The sequence below is a fragment of the Aedes albopictus genome, chromosome 2 (assembly GCF_035046485.1).
Source record: "Aedes albopictus strain Foshan chromosome 2, AalbF5, whole genome shotgun sequence".
Lineage (NCBI taxonomy): Eukaryota > Metazoa > Arthropoda > Insecta > Diptera > Culicidae > Aedes > Aedes albopictus.
The window spans coordinates 334,890,845-334,910,849 of record NC_085137.1 but is presented as its reverse complement, the minus strand read 5'-3'; the positions used below and the strand labels follow the sequence as shown (position 1 = coordinate 334,910,849).

General features: G+C 41.0%; 2 protein-coding genes across 2 annotated transcripts; one reads left to right on the top strand and one right to left on the bottom strand.

The window, feature by feature from the left end:
- The first annotated feature begins 1,007 nt into the window (after window positions 1-1,007).
- LOC109431655 (uncharacterized) lies at window positions 1,008-13,124 on the top strand. Its single transcript, XM_029874482.2, has 5 exons — window positions 1,008-1,200; window positions 1,295-3,344; window positions 9,371-9,567; window positions 9,638-9,775; window positions 11,187-13,124. The coding sequence occupies exons 1-5, from the start codon at window positions 1,198-1,200 to the stop codon at window positions 13,002-13,004; spliced, it is 4,206 nt and encodes a 1,401-aa protein (XP_029730342.2). The 5' UTR covers window positions 1,008-1,197; the 3' UTR covers window positions 13,005-13,124.
- Window positions 13,125-16,887: 3,763 nt separating this feature from the next.
- Window positions 16,888-18,952, bottom strand: LOC109398023 (eukaryotic translation initiation factor 3 subunit L). Its single transcript, XM_019670370.3, has 2 exons — window positions 18,792-18,952; window positions 16,888-18,683 (listed from the first exon to the last, which is right to left on the bottom strand). Exons 1-2 carry the CDS (start codon window positions 18,819-18,821, stop codon window positions 17,097-17,099), a joined length of 1,617 nt encoding a protein of 538 aa, XP_019525915.3. The 5' UTR covers window positions 18,822-18,952; the 3' UTR covers window positions 16,888-17,096.
- Window positions 18,953-20,005: the final 1,053 nt, after the last annotated feature.

The window sequence follows — 20,005 nt, the reverse complement described above, 5'->3', positions numbered from 1 at the left end:
GTTGAATAGATATATCAATGGCGTTATTATGGCGTGCTGTCCACTGCATCGTACCGTGGCTCAGAAGGGCGACCAGTGAGAAGCAATATCGTTACAAAGGAATAGCACCCCGGAACCCGGCTGAAGCTCAGCCAGTCCGGGCAGCCCAAGCCGCAGCCCTCCTGAGGCTCAAACCGTCCGCGCAGCGCGTTGTAATAATAACATCTCCACTGCTGCTTCCCAAGATCCATCCGTATTGACCGCCGACTGCCCAAATTACAGAAATCGCAGTGCAGATCCTTTTGATCAGTCGATTATGTTGTAAGAAATACCAAAAAGGGAAGTCAATGTTTGACTGATAGCGAAAAACTATCCAGTTTCAAATTCCCGCTTACTCAGATCATCGGATGGACATACCAGCGGCGTCATGGTCGCAATTTTTTCCGCAGTCAAGTTCGCAGATTGTGAACAACCCTCGGTACTCACTTTACGTAATTTATGTTTACTCCCTTACTGTCAGAGCTGTCAGATCAGTGTAACACGCTAAATAAAATTTACACAAAAGGCAATTTACACGGAAAAAAATACACGGTAATGAATATTTATTGGGTACCGGACTGGTCACCGAAAATTTGATCGTTTTCTTTGGTACATCGAGGTCTTGAAATTAGTCTATGGACATACGTCACTTCGTTGTGGAATCAGTGAAAAAAAATGGCTGATTCCACAACAAAGTGACGTTGGTAACATAACTCAAGCAGAACGATATTTTCACTAAAAATGCAACGTTGGCCATATTTTGCCATGAACTACGTATGTTTTGTACAGATTAGATTTTTAAAATGGGTGCACATATCCAACAGACATCCAATTTCAGAAAAAGCTTCGTCCTGAAAAATTTACTCTTTGGCGCTTACGTCACTTTGCAGAATTACGGCAGTATAGCCCGTAGTGCTATGTAGAGTTGTGCGATGTCCGCGCGCCAATGTCGACCGATTTGACGTTTCAATTTTTCTTTTTTTTCTTGTGATTTGCGCTGCCCTCCCGTCGCCGTTCGTCGTGATTCGTGTGCTTTGTGGTGCCATGGAAGGAATCGTGATTCCTCGTGGTTCCGCGCAATCTATTTAATTTTCCAAATTTGAATCTAGTTTCTTCATTTAATTCTGTCTTATGGTCATTGCATTTTGAGGGTGCAGCCTTTTTTGAAAGTTCCACATCATGGTAAGTTGTATTGTGATGGAGAGAAGGGTTGTGGGCACTGAGATTGTTTTGGAATGATGAAACTCATGGCTTTTTTTTTGTTGATTTTCCGAAGGATTTGAACGAACACGAATTGGCCGAACTGGAGGAACGTTTGTACTCGCGTATCCACCACGCAGCTGAGGGATCCGCTGACGATAATGTCTCCACGGAAGCAACGGCTGCCGCTGCAGCAGTTCCAGGAGGATCCGCCGCTGCTGGTCCGGTTCGATTGGTGACGGATAAATCGATTATCAATAATGCCCGACAGACGGCATCGGTTGCTTCTTCGAAAATCAAACGCTATTGGGATTCGCTTCAGCAGCAGAACAGTCGACTGTCCTATCCTGGCATACGGCAACCCAGGAGAGCTGTCCCCGAGCTAACTGAAGTTAGGGATGGTTGTGGCGCTGCTGAAGGTGCTGCTGTACAACCGAGGAAGGTTTTCACTCCATACAAATCGATTCTCGGATCTTTGGGAAGTGGCTTGTTGAGAGAAGACGATCATCCTTTGCCAACGATAGATAATTTGGAAGATAAACAGAAGCGGAGGAAAAACACGCAAAAAGATGGCAAACGAAACAACCCTGCAGGAAGTCGAAATCGGAAGATGGACCAACTGAAAAAAATCAAGGTAAAAAAGAGCAAAGCTTTGAAAAGTCGCCAAAAAGCAGGAGGTTTAGGTGAGCAGCGGCTTGTGGCCACAATCGATCTCGACACTTCGTCTGAGGAGGAAGGCGAGTATGTTTCACCAGATCCGATCAAACAAGAGAAGAAGGAGAAAGAATCCGAGGAACGGCACGAGGATTCCGATCCGGATGAGGTGGTTTTAATTCCGACTGCTCCTCCACCGTTGGTGTGCATCGAAGACAGCGAAGATGACGCCACCAAAGATGGGTTTACGCAGCCAAAGTCGAAAAAGAAAAAGCAATCCAAGAAGACTCGCTCTCCACGCTGCGTCAGTCCGTCTAACAGTTCGATCATGTCCGACGATTTCATCGGCCACAGCGATCGTACGCGGTTTAACGATAGTTTTATCGAGGGAATCAACAACGACGAAGAATTGGATTGTACGGCACCTCACACGGTCGGATCGCTGCTCGCTGGGGAACGTAGAGTCTTCGGGGACATTGCTCGAGAAGCGCGTGCTCCATCCATATCCTCGGATTGTACGGTTGCCACAAGTAGCGATACCACTGATCCGGATAAACGGAACGGCTTGAAACCGAATCAATCGATTGGAGGCCAAACACTTGGTACTCCAAAGCTATCTTCTACCCCAAAGCAAATCTTACCCTCCAAAAGGGCTGTCGTTGTCGCAAAACCTTCGAAATGCGTTGAAGACGACAGTATTTATGCAGCTACATCCGCCAAAAAGGCGAAAGCCGCAACCGAAAAGAATCCCACCAGCGGCTCATCGTCCGAAGAGAGCGACGATGGAAATATTTCATCCCACTCGAAGCGCTCCAAATCCTACCAATCCGACACCAGTACGAAAAGCCTGCTGAAACGCCGAAAGAAGCGTCGTAAGCAAGACTCGGAACATTACTCAGATGAAGACTTTGCTTCCATGTTGACCGACATCGTGCAAGCCATTTCCGAGAACGAAGAGGACAGTTCTGAGGAGGAAGAAGAAACGCCCTTGATGGAGATAGCCGATGCGTCTCTACAAGAAAGGGAGCAATCCCCTCAGTCACCAAGAGAAGCTCTCTTTATCGATCAATCGGACGACGTTCAAGAAGTTCAGGAAGAACCCGAACCGCCAACTGATATCAGTTTGCCACAGATCAACCAAACAATGGAAGTCGCGTCTCCCACGATGGTGAAAAACGACCCACAGGAAACTAAGTCTACACCGGAGCAGCCCGTCCCGGAGACGGAAAGTGTTCCACTTGCCCCACCGCCGCCGGTCATAACTGTGGCCGATGAAGAATCCCAGCCGAATCGATCGCAACGCGAGAACCAACACCAGGAGCGCATTGATGATGCGGACGACGATATGTGCGGAATACGCCGCATCGATCACGATCCGGAGTGCGGCTGGAACGATGAGATGCGCAAGTTCTACAATGACTCCTGGAACTGTGAGGACTTCAACATTTCGACCGTGCTGTTCAATATGCCGCGTGAGTATTACGGTTCTTGTTAATCTTACAGATTTCGCTGTATTTTATATTCACTTATTTGGTATATTCTGCAAAATCGAAAATAAGCTGATATTTGGAACATCACTAGAAATTATGATGCTGAATTGCATGAAGTCCCCAAATATAGGTACCCTCAATGTACCAGTAGCCGCTCGTGTTCCAATAGTCGCTCACGAGCGTAGAAATGAAGTTTACCTGCAAAAATACAATGTTTTTATCACAGATATTCAAAATATGCGTACCGAATTACATGTTTACGGAGAGGATTGCACATACGTATGCCAATAAACGTAATTTGCATGACGGTGAGCGGCTATTGGAACATGAGCGGCTACTGGTACATTGACGGTATTTTGTGGTGCCTTTGCTTTGATGCTGCGAGTGTTAGTTTGCTACAATGATCGATTCTGGAAAAAAGGGTCGTATAAGTAAAAAGTAGCGAACTTTACTGCTCTACTAAGAAACAAAGTACACAGATTTCTTGAATTGTTAATATAAATTAAAAAAGTCTTCGAATGTGTAGTGTTTGTTTGCCGTTTGTTGATGATTCTACTGAAAGCTTGTTGCGAGAAGAAATTATAGATGCTTTTTGACGGTTATTCGGAAAGTAGGTATAACCCAGAAGTAATCTGGATACCTAGGTTTTCTTAGTTCCGACCATTTTTTTGCTGAAGTTTTTTTTACGGAAATCCAGCAGATTTCCTCTACAGGATTTCTTCTAGACATTTTCCAGTTATTGCTCCCATAGTTTCTTGTTCCGGAGTTTCACCCGGAGTTCCTTAGGCATTCTGTCTGAGAATTTTTCGTTGGATTTACTATCCCCACTCGCATAACAACAGTTCCATTTTTGATATGTTTCCTAGGGATTAACACAAAAGGCCGAACCTCGAAATGCCGAAACCAGTGAAACTAACACAACAGCAGGGTGTCTACTACCTGGAAAAACCTGGAAAACCGGAAATCCTCAGGGAATTTTATTTAACAGGGAAAAACCTGGAATACTCAGGGAAATTTTACTCCGACACGCAGAAAAATCTATGTTAAAATCAAAAATATTTGAGGCAAATTCAAATAAATTGTCAATTTGTTCTGGCCACAAAAATAAAACTGTTTGGAGCAAATCGAACGTCACATTTGAAGCTAATGCAATCCATGTTTGAAACAAAAATGCATCTTCTGACAGATTATGTTAGAAATAAATGTAAATATTTTTGTTTTTTTGTGGCAGGTCGGCCCTACGGAAATATTTGTTTTCCCATTGAACTTATAAAGTCATTTCCTTCGCTGGAAAAATCCACCTCCCGTGTTGTACTTTCAATGCCAACATCATGTATACATGTATTAAATAACATACGCTCCCGAAAACAACGGGATTTCGTGAAGCCTTTCGGTGAACCTTGCCTTTTTTGCAGGAGGAAATTTTGTTTGATGTTGCAGCTGGAACTTGTGAGTTTTGTTTATGTTCTCGACGGCGGAACGGGGGGCTCCTCAATGGGTATTGTCGCAATAAATGTGTAATTGAGTTAGTTTTAAAAATTAAAATTTTAGTTTTAAACATTTCATCAATTTATCGAATAAACATGAATATTTTTGTTTCAAACGAATGAAATTTGTCTCCGTGGATAAAAAAAAAAACATTGGGTCGTATGAACCTGGTAGTAAAAATCGATATAGAAATTTTGCTACAGAGATTTTTTCCAGAAATTCCGTCAGAATTTCTATCTGGAACTTCTTTAAAATACCTTCTGGAATGTCTCCCAGGATTTCTTATAAAATTCCTTCCGCATTTTTGACGCTATTTTTCTTGGTATTCCTTTTTGATTTTTTTTTCCGGAAAGGTATACTTCCGGATTCCTTCCAGGATTCCTGAATTCCAACCGATTTTTCCTGGAGTTTTTCACGGGAATGCTATTTTTTCCCAGTGTTCCTCCAGTGTTTTGCTCAAAGAAATCTTCGTAGGATTTCTACCAGAATTTATCCCGAATACTCTATACGAATATCTGTCGGGATAAATCGTGGAATTTGTTTCGGCACTCCTCACGGAAATTTTACCCGATGCCTTCCGGTGTTCCTCTTGGGACTTCCCCAGAAGATCTTCACAGAATGTCTTTCAGAGTTGCTAAAGGAGTTATTCCTGGGGTTTCTACTAAAGTTCCTCCAAGGGTTTCTGAAGGAGTTTTCACGAATTTACTGCAAGACTTCCTAAAGAGATTTCTTTCATTTTTTTTCCTGTGATATCTTCAAACCATTACTTTGGGCTTTCTTCGAGATGTTCTTCCTGTTCTCCTACAGGAATTTGTTAAACGTTTTCGCGAGGTTTATTTTGAAGTTTCACCTGAGATTTTTCTTGGAATATCTCCTGTAACTTCTCTCAGAAGATTCCTCCCGATGTTGGTCATGAGATGCCTATCAGAGTTTTTTTTTTCTTAATTTACCCTGGATTTTCTCCTAAGATTTTTTTCCAGACTGCCTTCTGGGATTTCCACAGGAGTTATTGCTGATATTTCTCATTGAATTCTTCTGTTGCATTCTTTCAGAGCCAGGCTGTTTCTTGTAGTTGTACCGGATTTCTTGCAGTGATCCACCTGAGAGTTTTTACAAATATTCTCTGCATTATTCCTAAAATTCTTCCCGGAATCTTTACCAGAAATTGTCCCGAGATTCTGGATACTTCTTTAGGGATTTCTCCCAAAGCAATTGCAGGGATTCTTCTACGTGTTTTCCTCAGAATGTCTCCTGAGATAACTTACGAAATACCTTATAGGAAATTCATGGAGAAATATTCGAGGGAACTCAAATAAAATCTTGCGAGAAACTCCGCAAAGTGTTATTGAAGAAATCTCGACAGGAACTTCAGAAGAACCTGAGAAAAAATTGAGACATCTCGAAAAAAGTTCTAGGTAATAGTAATCCCGAGAAGAAATTATAAGGACATCCAAGGAGGAATTCTGAAAACCTCATTCCTGAAAGCAGCTGCGGACGAATGTCGGAAAACTATCGGTAAAAATCCAATAATTTATGGATAGCTGTCCCGGAAAACCACTAAAAAAGACATGGACACTGGCTTCAGCCGGCGGCTGTACTGATTGAACGAAACTTAACACGGAGTGGCTACGGATAAGAAGCTATTCTCGTGAAAAATTTCATCGCTCGGAGCGGGAATCGAACCCTCATTGTCTCATCCACCCGGACTCTAACCGCATGGCTACGAGGTTCAACCAATGACATTCTTGAAGAAACTTTGAATAGTTTTAGATGGATCTTCAGGAGGAATCCAGTGAGAATCTCTAGAAGTATATCGGAAAATCTTTGCAAGAAATATCGGGACGTACTCAAACAGATATCTCGTGTGAAAGAATCCTGCGGAAAGCCAGGAAGAAACTTTAGAAGTAATTCCAGGAATTATGCTCAGAAATCTTGAAAGAATTTTTGAAGAGTAGGGCAACTTTCATATTTTCGGCAGTTTTGTTCTCTTCGTCATGGTTTTTTTTTTTTTTGAAACCTGTTGAACTCAGAGCTGGCATCAAATCCTTCCAAACCAAGCTGAATATAATCAAGTTTCAGGTAATTTGGCCGGCATAAATCGCTCATGACGAAGAGAACAAACCTGCCAAAGATACCCTAGTTGTTCGGCCAGCTACCGTTATGAGCATATTATGCCATGTACTGTATAATTGGGTTCTTTAGGGATATCCGGATTATTTTATAATCGGATTCTCCACCCAAAAAATAGTCAAAATCCAAAATTTCATAATTTTTGGAGTGCGGGAACTATTTTTAAAATGCATTTAAAATTTATATGGGATTTTTTTCTTGTTCGGGTCGAACTGTCATTTTATCGATTGAACTGTCATTCTATCCACGAAAATAAATACTGTTTTGTTATTTTAACCATCAAAACAAAGCTATTGGAATCCAATAAAATCACGTTATACTCAGATGAAATGAGAAAATGAGCTCTATCGATTAGGCTATAGAAAAAAGCAATATTTTATTCACTAAACAACCCAATTATTACTATTCATGTCACATTAGTAGACAACAGTTCCAACTTCCCAAAAGATTTGAGTAAAATTTATTTATGTTGAACTATATTTGTTTATTTTTTTTCTTGTTATAGGGGTAGGCGGGGCAATATGGACACCATAAGGTTTTTGCCAACTTTACCTGGCAAGATGTCAAAAAAGTTTAGTTTTTTGATACATGTATCCTTTTAAAGTCTATTTAGCATCTATTGCATAAGAATGTTCACTAAGAAAAATGATTTATCCACTTCAAAAAGTGTTTTGAAAAATGTTAGTTTTTCATGACCGTCTTCAAGCATACGGGGCAGAATGGACACCATGAGACTTTTACGAATTTCGTACATTATTTACACCTATAAAGTCATTTCATTACAAAACAACTATTATGGATGAATAATACGCCGAAGTAGTTCATTTTTGTTCAGTTAATTTAAATTCAGGCTGTTTTGGATAAAGCTTCGTTTTTTCGGCATGTACAGCTCTGCCCATAATCGCATAAGAGTAACATTCGACAAAAGTAGGCATTGGAGAAAATGGAGCCCACAGATTCAACTTTGAATGGTATGGAATTGAACCTAAATTTTAAAAATTTCTCATAAATTGGTAGTCAATCGTTTAGCAATAAAATTTTCTACAGCACATCTTATATGCTAGTCGAATTGCCAGAAAATAAATCGGACCTGATTATGATTGATGACACGCTTTAAAGCCAGCCTTTTTTTCCAGTGTGACTGTTATGCGGTTACATTGGTCAATTAGACAAAATGACTTGGTATTTTTTTCATAAATCCTAGAACAAACTTGAATTTTTTATTTAGGAAGTCGAAAGTACTTGCGATTTGATGGTGATCCCCGGTAATAACTCAATATCATCAAAATATGCAAATGTTACAAATATGCAGTTATGGGCAGAGCTGTGCCTAGAACAACTATTTTCCACTGCTGTCGTTTTTTGACCAATTTGTTTCACCCTATGTCTACTATAGTGAACATTTAATCGAAAATATACTGAAATCGAACAATTTGGTTGTTTTGTGATTTAGGTTATATTTTTCCCTTGCCGCTTCTTTCAAAAAGGTGAGTGTCCATTTTGCCCCGGCAGCAGAAGATATTTCCAAACTTGATTTTTGATATAATAAAGAAGAAAATATAAACATGTTAAGCATGTAGATACAGCAAAACTACTTGCATGTGTTCTAGAAATATCAGGTTTTAATCGACCTGCAATAAATTAATCACTAAATCTTATTTTAGATGGTGTGAAAATTATAATTTCCATGCACAAAAAACGGAGGACGCAACTTTTTCGTGTAAAATCAAGTATAATTTTAATTTCGAATGTTTATTTCCTGAAACTACGTTTTAGACAAATGGACTATATTCTCCATTCATTAAAAGTTCAAAAAAGTTCGCATATTTCAAAATATTGAGGGTGTCCATTCTGCCCCGGGTGTCCATAATGCCCCGCTTACCTCTAGATAAAATTGGTAAAAGTAATGGGAAGGGTTAAGCAATAAAATTACTACTTTTGTAATTCGGCCTTTCGTTACATTCGGCCTTTTGTGATTCGGCCTTTCGTAGTAATCCCACTAATTATAAGTATGCAAACGGTAGCTTTGCGTTAGATTGCTAAATCTTATATTAAAAATAATCTAGTATGGCTATTAGAGGATGCCTTTTCTGCGAGACCAGGACGAGGAATCATGGAGCTTAGAAATGGTTCCTGTAATCAATGAAATTTGAACAGCAAAAAAAAAAAAATGCAGAGACGAACCAGCCAAGGGCTGAAAGTCTCTCTAATAAAGACAAATCAATCAATTGAACAGCAATAATGGCTTCAATCTACAGATTGACGATCTTTGAAGAACTCTGAATAATGTATGGATTAATCAATCGTTGCGTTTCTGAACCATCGTTATTAAGAAATTCGTATAGAATACATGCGCATCGATCCACGAAAATGAATGTCTCTTTTTTCAGGGTCCAACAAGTACTGGCCCATCGTGCACAAGGACAAATATCCTGATCCACCCAAGAAGGAGATAATTTGCAACAACTGTGGCGAACGTGGCCACATGCGCTATAAATGTCGCAATCCTCCCAAGCCGAAGACGTGCTACATGTGTGGTCTGCCGGGTCATCAGGAGGTTCGCTGCCCGAATACATTGTGCCTTAAGGTAAGAAGCATACAAACCAATTCTTTCCAACCTATCTCATTCGTCACTGTTGCTGTTTCTTCGTCGGTAGTGTGGTGAGAAGACCAAAAACTTCCTACGCGGTTGTCCGTCGTGTGCTCGCGAGCAGAACATGACCTGCCATCTGTGTGGAGTGCGCGGTCACGGTCAGAGAAACTGCCCGGACAAGTGGCGCCGATACCATTCGACGGTAGGTATAAGTTGCTATGTTTTCTAAGTCGGCTGATGTCTCCTTCAGCGAGCACAATGGCGTTTGACGTTGTGTCCACAGTGCAAATGCCTCGATTGGAATCCTCGGGTTCGACAAAGGCAGAGCGTTTCATGTTCGAATGAAGGACAGAGTTTTCACTTTTGACTGAATGGTTGTTGCCGGCGATAGCAATGCAGGGGTGGACGGTTTTCACGGTGGTAGTTGCGCTAAGGAATTGGGTTCTTTCCATTTTGATCTTTCGTGAACAGGTAAGTATCCAGTGGTTCTGTGCTAGTTTTTATAGATTATAGCAATTTTATTGTACAGGTTTTGGTGCGTAGGTACAATAACTCGCAATCAGTTCACATCACTATAGGTACTACCCCTACATCGCCTAACAGTCAAATTTGATCTTTTTAACACGCATCTTCAACATAACAAGGTTTTGATGTTCAATATTCCTCCGAAAACTATATCAACACACTTATTTCAGAGTCACTTGTTCGGCTGTTCTATTTTCGGTAAAAGTTCGGATTACCGAAGTTCAGCACAGTTTACCGAAGTTCGGCTATTTTTTACCGAACGTTCGGTAAACATTACCGATGATTCAGTAGAGTTTACCGAACGTTCGTTAATTTTTTTACGAACTTAGGTAATATGTTGCTGAACATTCGGTAATCTGAACTTTTACCGAAAATAGATCAGCTGAATACGGTACTTTATTTTAAATGTGAAAGATTGCGGAATATTGAATAGTACCCGCATAAATAACAGCCCCATTATGCACTTTAGTACTCTGTAATACAAAACTTAACATTTTTTTTGTAAACCTTAACTTTGCAGTAATTAAACATCTAGTTTGATTCGATCAACATTTCGAAAGTCTCAATATGGATGTAATTGAAATATGTATTAATCTTTTGTGATTTCTAAAGTTCTATACCGCGACATGACCTAATTCCAATCACTTTTTTCAATACCTAATTCCGTTTACACAATGCAAAACAAATGGGGTGAACGAAATCAACTTCTACAAATGGTATTGTTATGCGAGTGGGAGCAGATAGTTTCTATATATTTTTTTCTGAGGAAACTGCTGAGACCTCTGGAGTCTATGCAACTATTGCAATCATCATATTTCTCTAGCCAGGTGTTGTCTTTGTCAAATTAGGTAATTTAATGTTAAATTAAATCAAGTTGTTGTTCAACAATTCGTTAAAAAAAACTAGTACAGAGCCCATTGAACAATGAACATGCCACGTACCGTTCAGCGCAACCGCCATGCCCGCACTACCAGACCCTGTGTTCTCGTTGGTGACAATTTTCAGTTACCTATGTTGTCGTTTATCGATAATTGTCTTTTTCCCTCAATTTTGGAAACACAAATTAACCGAATCCTGGCGGGGCATAGACCGAGGACCACAAGCCCTTGACGCAGCAATATATCCGCAATCCGAATGCTAGACATTGCTGCATATGTTCCCGAGTTGGTCATCAGGCACACATGTGTGGCGCTGCGTTGAAAATCTTTGGCCAGTTTGTCACCACAACGGAGATCAAGAGTTACCAGCCGTTGTACAATATAAACGAACAATCGCGACAAGAGAATCAAAATCGAGGGCCCAAATTCAACATGTTTAGCGATATGACAGACTATGAACTTAATTTCGATGATTCTTTCGCAGCCAATGAGAATAGCTTCTACTATCGGTTTGCGAAGTCGGTCGGTATCATAGAGGAGAAAAAAAGGAAAGCGGAAAAAGTTGCTCGGAAGCTAAAAAGAGAAGAAAGGAAGCGAAGAAAAGCTGAAGGCAATCGAAACGAGGCGATTTGCTCAAATGAAACCGTAGTGATCGATGATGATTCAAAAGATCTAGAACATTCTGCAGACCGAGCCAAAATGAGTCCACCTCAAACGATCACGAATAGTACCCAAACTAAATCGGTAAATGAAGATTCTAACTATAGCTTCTCAGAGTTCTATGAAGCCAATACTACTAACCTACCTCAATCATCCGAACCTATGCCGGATTTTATTCCTCTGGTTGCCCCTGAAACAGCAATCGTCCCGGTTCCGAGTGTGGAACAACCCACCGATGCAAAAATATTCCTCACCAAACCGCATGCTAAAATTCTGCTGGGTCCCATTGGAGCTGCCTTTCTCAAAGATGCCTCTTCGAAGTTTTCGCTTAAGGTAAGCATTTTGTTCCAAACGGTGGGAAACGTTCTACTGGCAAATGGATTGTCCACCGATCAGGACAATTTCCACAATGAGTTGGTAAAATTTCTCAACAATGCGTCTCATCAGAATGAACAGCTGAAACTTATTAACAATGTACCGAAAGCCACCGAAAAAACCATTCGCTACATCATAGATCATCTGGTGTTGCTTACACGATCCTACGAAAATGCCAAGGTACTTTTCAAGCGCTACCAGCATTTCGAAGAGCAAGGGGCAAACACAAAAACTTGCGATAAAATTCGACGCACTTTGAATATCATTCTGTTTGGTCAGTATGGGCTGAGAGCAGGTCGCGAACATCTGACAAAACTGCAGTCGAACCTCAAACATCTGCAGGATACACAAGAAGCGAATGTATCAACAGACTTTCGAGACGAAATCAACCAGCACATACGATACATTTTCACATCTTTCGACCATACTGATTACGAGGACATTTTGAATGAATACGAAAAGTTACGCAGATTTAAGAAGCTCAACAAAATTAAGCCCGAAGAACTGGATTTGCCTAAATTACCTCCTCTCACAGCTGGAGTCGAGCCCATCAGCAAGTCAGATGATTCGTTCAACTTCAGCAAAGATTTGAATTTCGATAATTCCTGCAACGAGCCAAGTTCATCAAACACTTACGATGAAGACCTTATCTTGAACACTTCAGATCAGTTGATCGATACTACCCGACCTGCAGACAACTATGATGATCAGTTTGACGAGGATCCGGATCAATACGTTCAGAATCAATCTTTTGCAAATTTCACACCAAAACCGAAAAAGCACAGTTCCAAAAAACACCGGGTCGATACACTACTCGAAGAGTGCAGTCACATGGTAACAATGCTGAACAACACGCCCATTACGGAGAAATTCGAACGGATATCCAACCAAACCCGGAGGGGACACCTGTCCAAGGCGAACTACCGGACGTTGGTGGGGATCCATTCGGTGCTGCGAAACAGACTCAATCGTAAGTTGCCGTTTAGAAAGTAGGGGGAAACTGTTTTTTATTATGTGAAACCCAATTTGAATGTTTTTCATATATTTTTTTTTCGTTTGAGGATGGCAACGTAGTTGCGCTTAGTTTTCAATAGATGAATGTGAAGTGTACAATGCAATGTCTATTTCATTGGAAAGAAATTTCTTGGATTAAGTCCAAAGGCGAAATCAAATTCTCTTGCATATCATTGCATCGGGTTATGTTCTCTGAAGGTCCCATTAGACGTGACAAATATTTGGCCAAACAAGCCCAACAAATGACCGTTTATGTCACACATGTGAAATTGGTAGAAAAAAAAAACATATAATCCGAAGTAGACTTGTCGTGAATCGCAATCAGTCCCATCCGTAAAAAGTAGGCATTGAGAAAATGGACCCTGAAGTTTTCAAATTCGATTGTTTAATACATATGAATAACTTCAAAAAATCGGCGTGACTTGAAAACTTCTGCAATCATCTTAAAACTTTCACAAATTGTTTCAAACGTTATTTCTTTGTAGAAAATTTAAAATAAACAAAAACATTGATCAGTTTTAGGGCCCATATAGCCGAGGCGATAAACGCACGGGTATTCAGCATGACCATGCTGAGGGTGACAGGTTCGATTCCCGGTCGGTCCAGGATCTTTTCGTAAAGGAAATTTCCTTGACTTCCTTGGGCATAGAGTATCTTCGAGCCTGCCACACGATATACGCATGCAAAATGGTCATTGGCAGAGGAAGCTCTCAGTTAATAACTGTGGAAGTGCTCATAGAACACTAAGCTGAGAAGCAGGATTTGTCCCAGTGAGGACGTTACGCCAAGAAGAGGAGAGAGGATTGATCAGTTTTGTATTAAAAGGTACAAAAGTTCGTGATGGGACATTAGAATAACTAGCCACAGAAGTCCAATGTCGTGAATGTTAGTGTGACTAACATCTAGTTTTCCAAGCCCTTTCAGCGTCAGTAGCGGAACTAGAAGTTTCAAATAAATTTTGTTTACCAAAACAAAAGATCCTTTACAAGATGAGCACTTAAAAATAGTCAATTAATACAATTAAAGTTAGTAAAATATTTAAATAGAAAAAGTCACTACAGCGCCATTGGAGTTCTAGTGTATTTCTATTGATGGGACTGACTTGCGATTACTTTTCATTATGGGACAATCTGACTTGGTGTTGTTTTTCGATTTTACTGAACAAATTATATATTTTTATTTGCGTAGTTGAAAGATCATCTGAAAAAAGGTCGAAAACGGGTATTAACCCAATTTTGCCCAAAATGCAGATAGGACTGACTTACGATTCATTGCAGTAGAGTACTCTGGAAATTCTTCATTTAGGTACCTAGTTTTTGTCCACCATGTTTTTCATATAAAAGTTACATGAATTGCAAGTAGAGACAGTAGTGAGTGATCTGTAGCAAGATCTGCGGTTACCTGATTTTCATTCTCGTTCCCTTTAGTTTTACATATTTTGTTACTAGAATTACAAGATAAAGAGCGAACACGAAATTATTGCAACGCTGTCAGTTTTCTTTGAAATCTCATGCATTTATATGATAAAAACCAGAATTATAGTTCACATACATATCTCGTACCTTTTTCACATTTTTCGTTTTTTTTTGCTCCGCGCTTGTGTTTCAAAGCCAACCTGTCGTTGAATCTTCTTAGTATCTTGGGAAATGGTTGATTTGCAGAATAAATTTCTCAAACAACGATGTTCCAGTTATTTCGGTATGTACTTATCTCATGGAAACGAATTAAAAAATAGAATAGAATTGTTTGTTTCCGTTTTCATCCTACACAAATAAAACTAAAAAAGACAAAAAGAAGTAAGCTCATCTTCTTCTTCTTCTGTATGGCGCTACGTTCTCACTGGAACTTGGCCTGCCCGCCTCTAACTTAGTGTTCTTTGAGCACTTCCACAGTTATTAATTGGAGGGCTTTCTTTGCCTGCCATTGCATGAATTTTGTACCTTGTGAGGCAAGCACAATGATACACTATGCCCAGGAAGTCGAGAAAATTTTCCCGACCAGAACGGGAATCGAACCAGCCGTCTCCGGATTGGCGATCCATAGCCTTAACCACTAGGCTAACTGGAGACCCCAGCTCATATGGAGACAAATAGAACGGAATCAATCGGTGCCGCAATCGTTTGTTTCCGAATAAGAGGAATTTGAAAGTGTTCAGAGCTGAAAATGTAATTTTGACGATTCTATAACATTCCCCAGAAAACCCTGCCCCAGAAAACCAATCCCCAGAATTCCATTCCCCAGAAAACCATGTCCTAGAATGTACCATTCCCCAGAATGTACCATTTCCCAGAAATCCATTCCCCAGAAATTCATTCCCCAGAATGCACCATTCCCCAGAAAAGCTTAATATACTCTGCTAAAAAGTATAATTCGATACACAAACAGTACAATGTTGATCATAATGGTATGTTATATTTTAACCTTATAGCACTGTTTGCAGTTCAAAAGGAATTTTTCAGCCTATCTTGATACATGGGAAATTCCTTGCCTGAATCGGTCAAGAAACCGCTTTTCTTCGATCGCAGTACGCAGTTGCGAAGAAATGACAATTCAAATGACAGTCACTGTAGAACGTTTCTGCCAGGAATCGGTCAAGAATTGTCTTGAGCGATTCCTTTTCAACACGAAACCGGGCTATTAGAATAACTAGCCACAGAAGTCCAATGCCGCGACTGTTCGTGTGACTAAGATCTAGTTTGCCACGCCCTTACAGCGTCAGTAGCAGTACCAGAAGTGTCAAATGAAATTTGTTTGCCAAAACAAAAGGACCTCAATAAGATGGACACTTCAAAATAGTCAATTAGAACCATTAAAGTTATTAAAATAATTAAATGGGAAAAGTGACTACAGCGCCATTGGAGTTCTAGTGTATTTATATTTTTCTGAGAGAGGTATACATTTACATATATATAGGGTTCGGCGGCAATGGAAATGTGTTCAGTGGGTCAGGGATGGGTTCTACTTCCCCTGTAGGAAATTGAGCGTAACCAATGGATTGTTGTTTCATTACTGATGCGATGCAACATCCTACATGTCCAGTCCATAGATCATTGTTCTGTAAAGAATTATTTTTCAAAAATGTTCTAGATCCTGCAAAAACGTCCGCGAGTGTAGGCTCTTTATAAGATCCACAAGGGCAATCAATGGATTGTTTACAGGTCCATGGAAAATGTTCTGTAGAGTAGTGTTTTCCAAAGATGTAGTTGATGATACTTGATCATTATGGCCAGCAACCTGACGTAGCAGGCACCATTCTCGCTTTAAACAGTCGCCCACTGCAGGGTACGTTTGGCATAAGGCCGTTTGGCATAAAGGACATTTAGCATAAGGGACGTTTGGCATAAAGGACGTTTGAAATATATTTTCCCTTTGAAGAAATATTAAATAACATCCTTCAATGGAAAGAAGGCAAACTTGTTAGTGGTGCATTGTGGATCTCTTATTTTCGAAATAACCTTTTGCTTCCATGAATTTGATTTTTTTCCTTCTTGTGTATATAGGCTGTCCTTTAACGATACAAGGGATACAAGCAATTTGAATTCCGATAATGGTTCTTTCCAACAAATCATCCTTGTCTTCAATCAAGAAAAATTAATGCATTATGTATAATGTATTATCCTTCTTAAAATACTTTTCGTTCTTTGACGTAAAGTGTGTAATTCATTTTTACTGAAATCATTGTATGCCAAATGTCCATTAAGGCCAAGTGTCCTTTATACCAGCTTTAGCAGCTCACTCATTGATTCCGTGTGAGTTTAGCTTACCTTAAAGTTGCATTTATGAGAGGTCAATCAAGTTCAAATTGAACGTCCTGTGAAAAGGCATACTAAGGGTTTAGATATTTATTAAAAAATGCCTCTGATCCCGTAGGAAACCTATCTTTTTTATTTGTTACTTTTGTTTAGTAATAGGTATCGGTTACAAATATCTAATGGATAGATTTATTATTTCACAAACACCTCTAATCGCACTGAATCAAGTTCAGGATATTCTTCAGACACTTCCTTCTATTTCAATTGTCCACTTATCTATCTTACTGCCTTCGCAAATACGTCCAAATACGTTTTCACTTTACTTCAAATTGTGCAAGCGGCGGTTCAAATCTTCGAATTTCATAATCTTGCGAATAAAGAAGTCTCCGTAGCGGTGCGATACCTTCGTGTCGGCAATGTGGATCATGTCCTTGTCGATGTAGAAGTCCAGTTCAGATCCGGACTGGAACTTGCCCTCCAACCCGCTGGCGCCCTTGGTCCACACGATGTTCTTCATCTTGTGCTTGAAGCAGAGCAGATGGGTGAGAAGGTTTTCGATCTTCTGCTCACCGATTTCATCCTGGGGAATGTGATCCATGAACGAGGCCAGCTTCAGCAGCGGAAGAGTGGTGTACAGTTTCAAGTAGGAACGAATCGTTGGCAGCTCTTGCTGCTGACGAACTTCATCCATGAAAACGTTGGTCTGGTGTTCAAGGGCTTCCTTTACGTAGTCATCAATCGGGGCGTCCGATGGAGGCGGAACTGGGGACACAAATTTGGGGCAGGCGAAGACGAAGAAGTTACGGAAGGTCTCTAGATCGCCGCACTGCATCTTGTACATGTTGTCGTGGTAGTTCTTCTCCCGGAGGACCTGCTGGATCGATTCGTCAATGCATTGCGGATGCAGAACCAAGCAAATGGCCAGCAGGTGGTACATCTGATCGGTTTGCTTGTTGATCTGATCGTTCTGGTAAGAACGAGCACTGTACAGCTGCTTGGTACGTTGGATATACAGCAAGATAGATGAGAATGTACGGATGGCATCCGAGTAACGTCTCATCATCATGTAAGCGAATCCAACATAGTACGAAGTCGAAATTTGACACGCTGGGATATGCGAGTACTGGCTCTTCTTATGGATCTCGATTGGTTCCAATACCTTGATGGCCTGATGGTAGTCGCCCAGCAGCGAATGCACACGCAATAATCCTACCAAGCTGAAATATCCTAACATCTTGTAGAACGAATGGCGTCCAAATTCACCGGCCACTTCCTCCGGGTCACGTCCAGCGGCAGCCGCTTCCAGTTGATCCTTGATCTTGGACATTGACACCAACGAGTGGAGCACGTTCAAGATACACAAAATATTCCACACCTTGCTATTGTTGTTCAACAACATGTCCATCTCTTCTTCTGACTTGTCGGTCAACCGGGCACGGTATTGGGCAAAGTTCTGGAACTGATAGACAAACTCATCGATCAATTCCCACAGCCAAATATCGGGCAGTTCCAGCTGTACAGGTTCCTTCGACGGAAGAATATGATTGAAGAAGTTACAATAGTTGTAGAATGAGTTCAGTCGCTGTTCCAGCGATGGTCCACCCTGAATCCGGGCATGCAAATGACGATAGTACAATTCCTTGTACAGAATCATAAACAAGCTGTCATTGTCGACCAGATGCGCCACCTCATCCTCGCTTGGCCAAGCCTTCTTCTCAAAGTGCTGCTCGCTGAGCTTCGGGAAGGTGTTCTCATACAGGTTCTGTATTTCATAAACAACGCCCCCCTTGATCACGCTGCAGAAATACACCAGAAACTTCTTTACATCCTCGTGCATTGGATAGTACGAACGGTCGTACATTCCATCGTCGGCCATTCCGGCATCGTAGCCGTAGTCGTCATAGCCCTATAATACACACAAGAATCAGGTTATGTTTCTCTACCATCGAATTCAACCCGACAGACATCGGAAGCAAAATTCACCTCGACTAGAGAATTCATCAAAAACACTTACCTCTTCGGCGTAATTGTCGTTGGAGTACATTTTCGCAATTGTAACTGAGTGTTTTCACCGAGAAAAACAGGAAAAATCACCGACAAAACTGGGACACGCAGCCAAGAAATCTGCACCGTATCAGACGAAAAGGGCAGGCAAGCGAAAAACTCTGCGCTGGCAGAACTGTCACTTTTGTTGAAATTTCGATTTGCGTCATGTTGGAGAGAGATTTTGGTCGGCAACCATGCTTGCTGTCCTATCCCTCGTGAAATCCAAAAGATGGTTAAATAAAGGAGTGAACGAAATTACAAATGCAAGTAGCCGAAGAGCTTGCTGACGTTTATAGAGCTTGCTGACGTTTATTCACCTCTCTCTTTCAAGCATGCAGGCGGGATAGGATTTGTTTTCGTCGGGAAACCTTTCCTGATGACAACAAATCCTATTCCGCCTACATGTTTGAAAGAGAAAGGTGAATAAACGTCAGCAAGCTCTATTCACCTTTCTCTTTCAACCATGCAGGCGAAATAGGATTTGTTGTCATCAGGAAAGGTTTCCCGATGAAAACAAATCCTATCCCGCCTGCATGCTTGACAGAGAGAGGTGAATATTGTTCGTGCAGTTGAAAATTGGAATTTTTGACACGCGAAAATCGATGTTTCTCCTAAACCGTGTGTCGGACGTACGTCGGGCACAGTGCGCTGGATAGAGGGCCAGGTCCGCTGTCCAGCGCACTACGTCCGACGTTAGGTTTCACGTATAGATTTTGAGAAAATTCGATTGTCGGGTGTGAGGAAACTTCGGGTTTCAACCGCGACGACAATATTGTCAAATTCAAATTGATTTTTAAATAGGTTCCCCGACACCAAAATTCCTGAAAATTTGGATTTCGGCTCAGTTTGGCATGCAGATTCAGAATTATGGAATTATCTCAAAACCGCTAAAGAAGCCAATTGGCTTATTGGCCTCATCAGAGCAACATTAACGGCGGCTACTATTCGAGCAACCCGCGCAGCGCTACCATTTTGACTTAACCACCCTTTTCCACACCGGTAGCAATCAAATTAGTCACCCTGATTCGTATCGGGTGGGTTGTCATATTCTCATTGCATTTTTAGCAGCGCAACTGTCGCGCTGTTATATTTGGTCACCCACCCATAGCGCTACTATTTTGCGAGCGCATCTAGCAGCGACCGGTAAAGTTTGCTGCAATGATGGAGGGCTACCAAACGGGG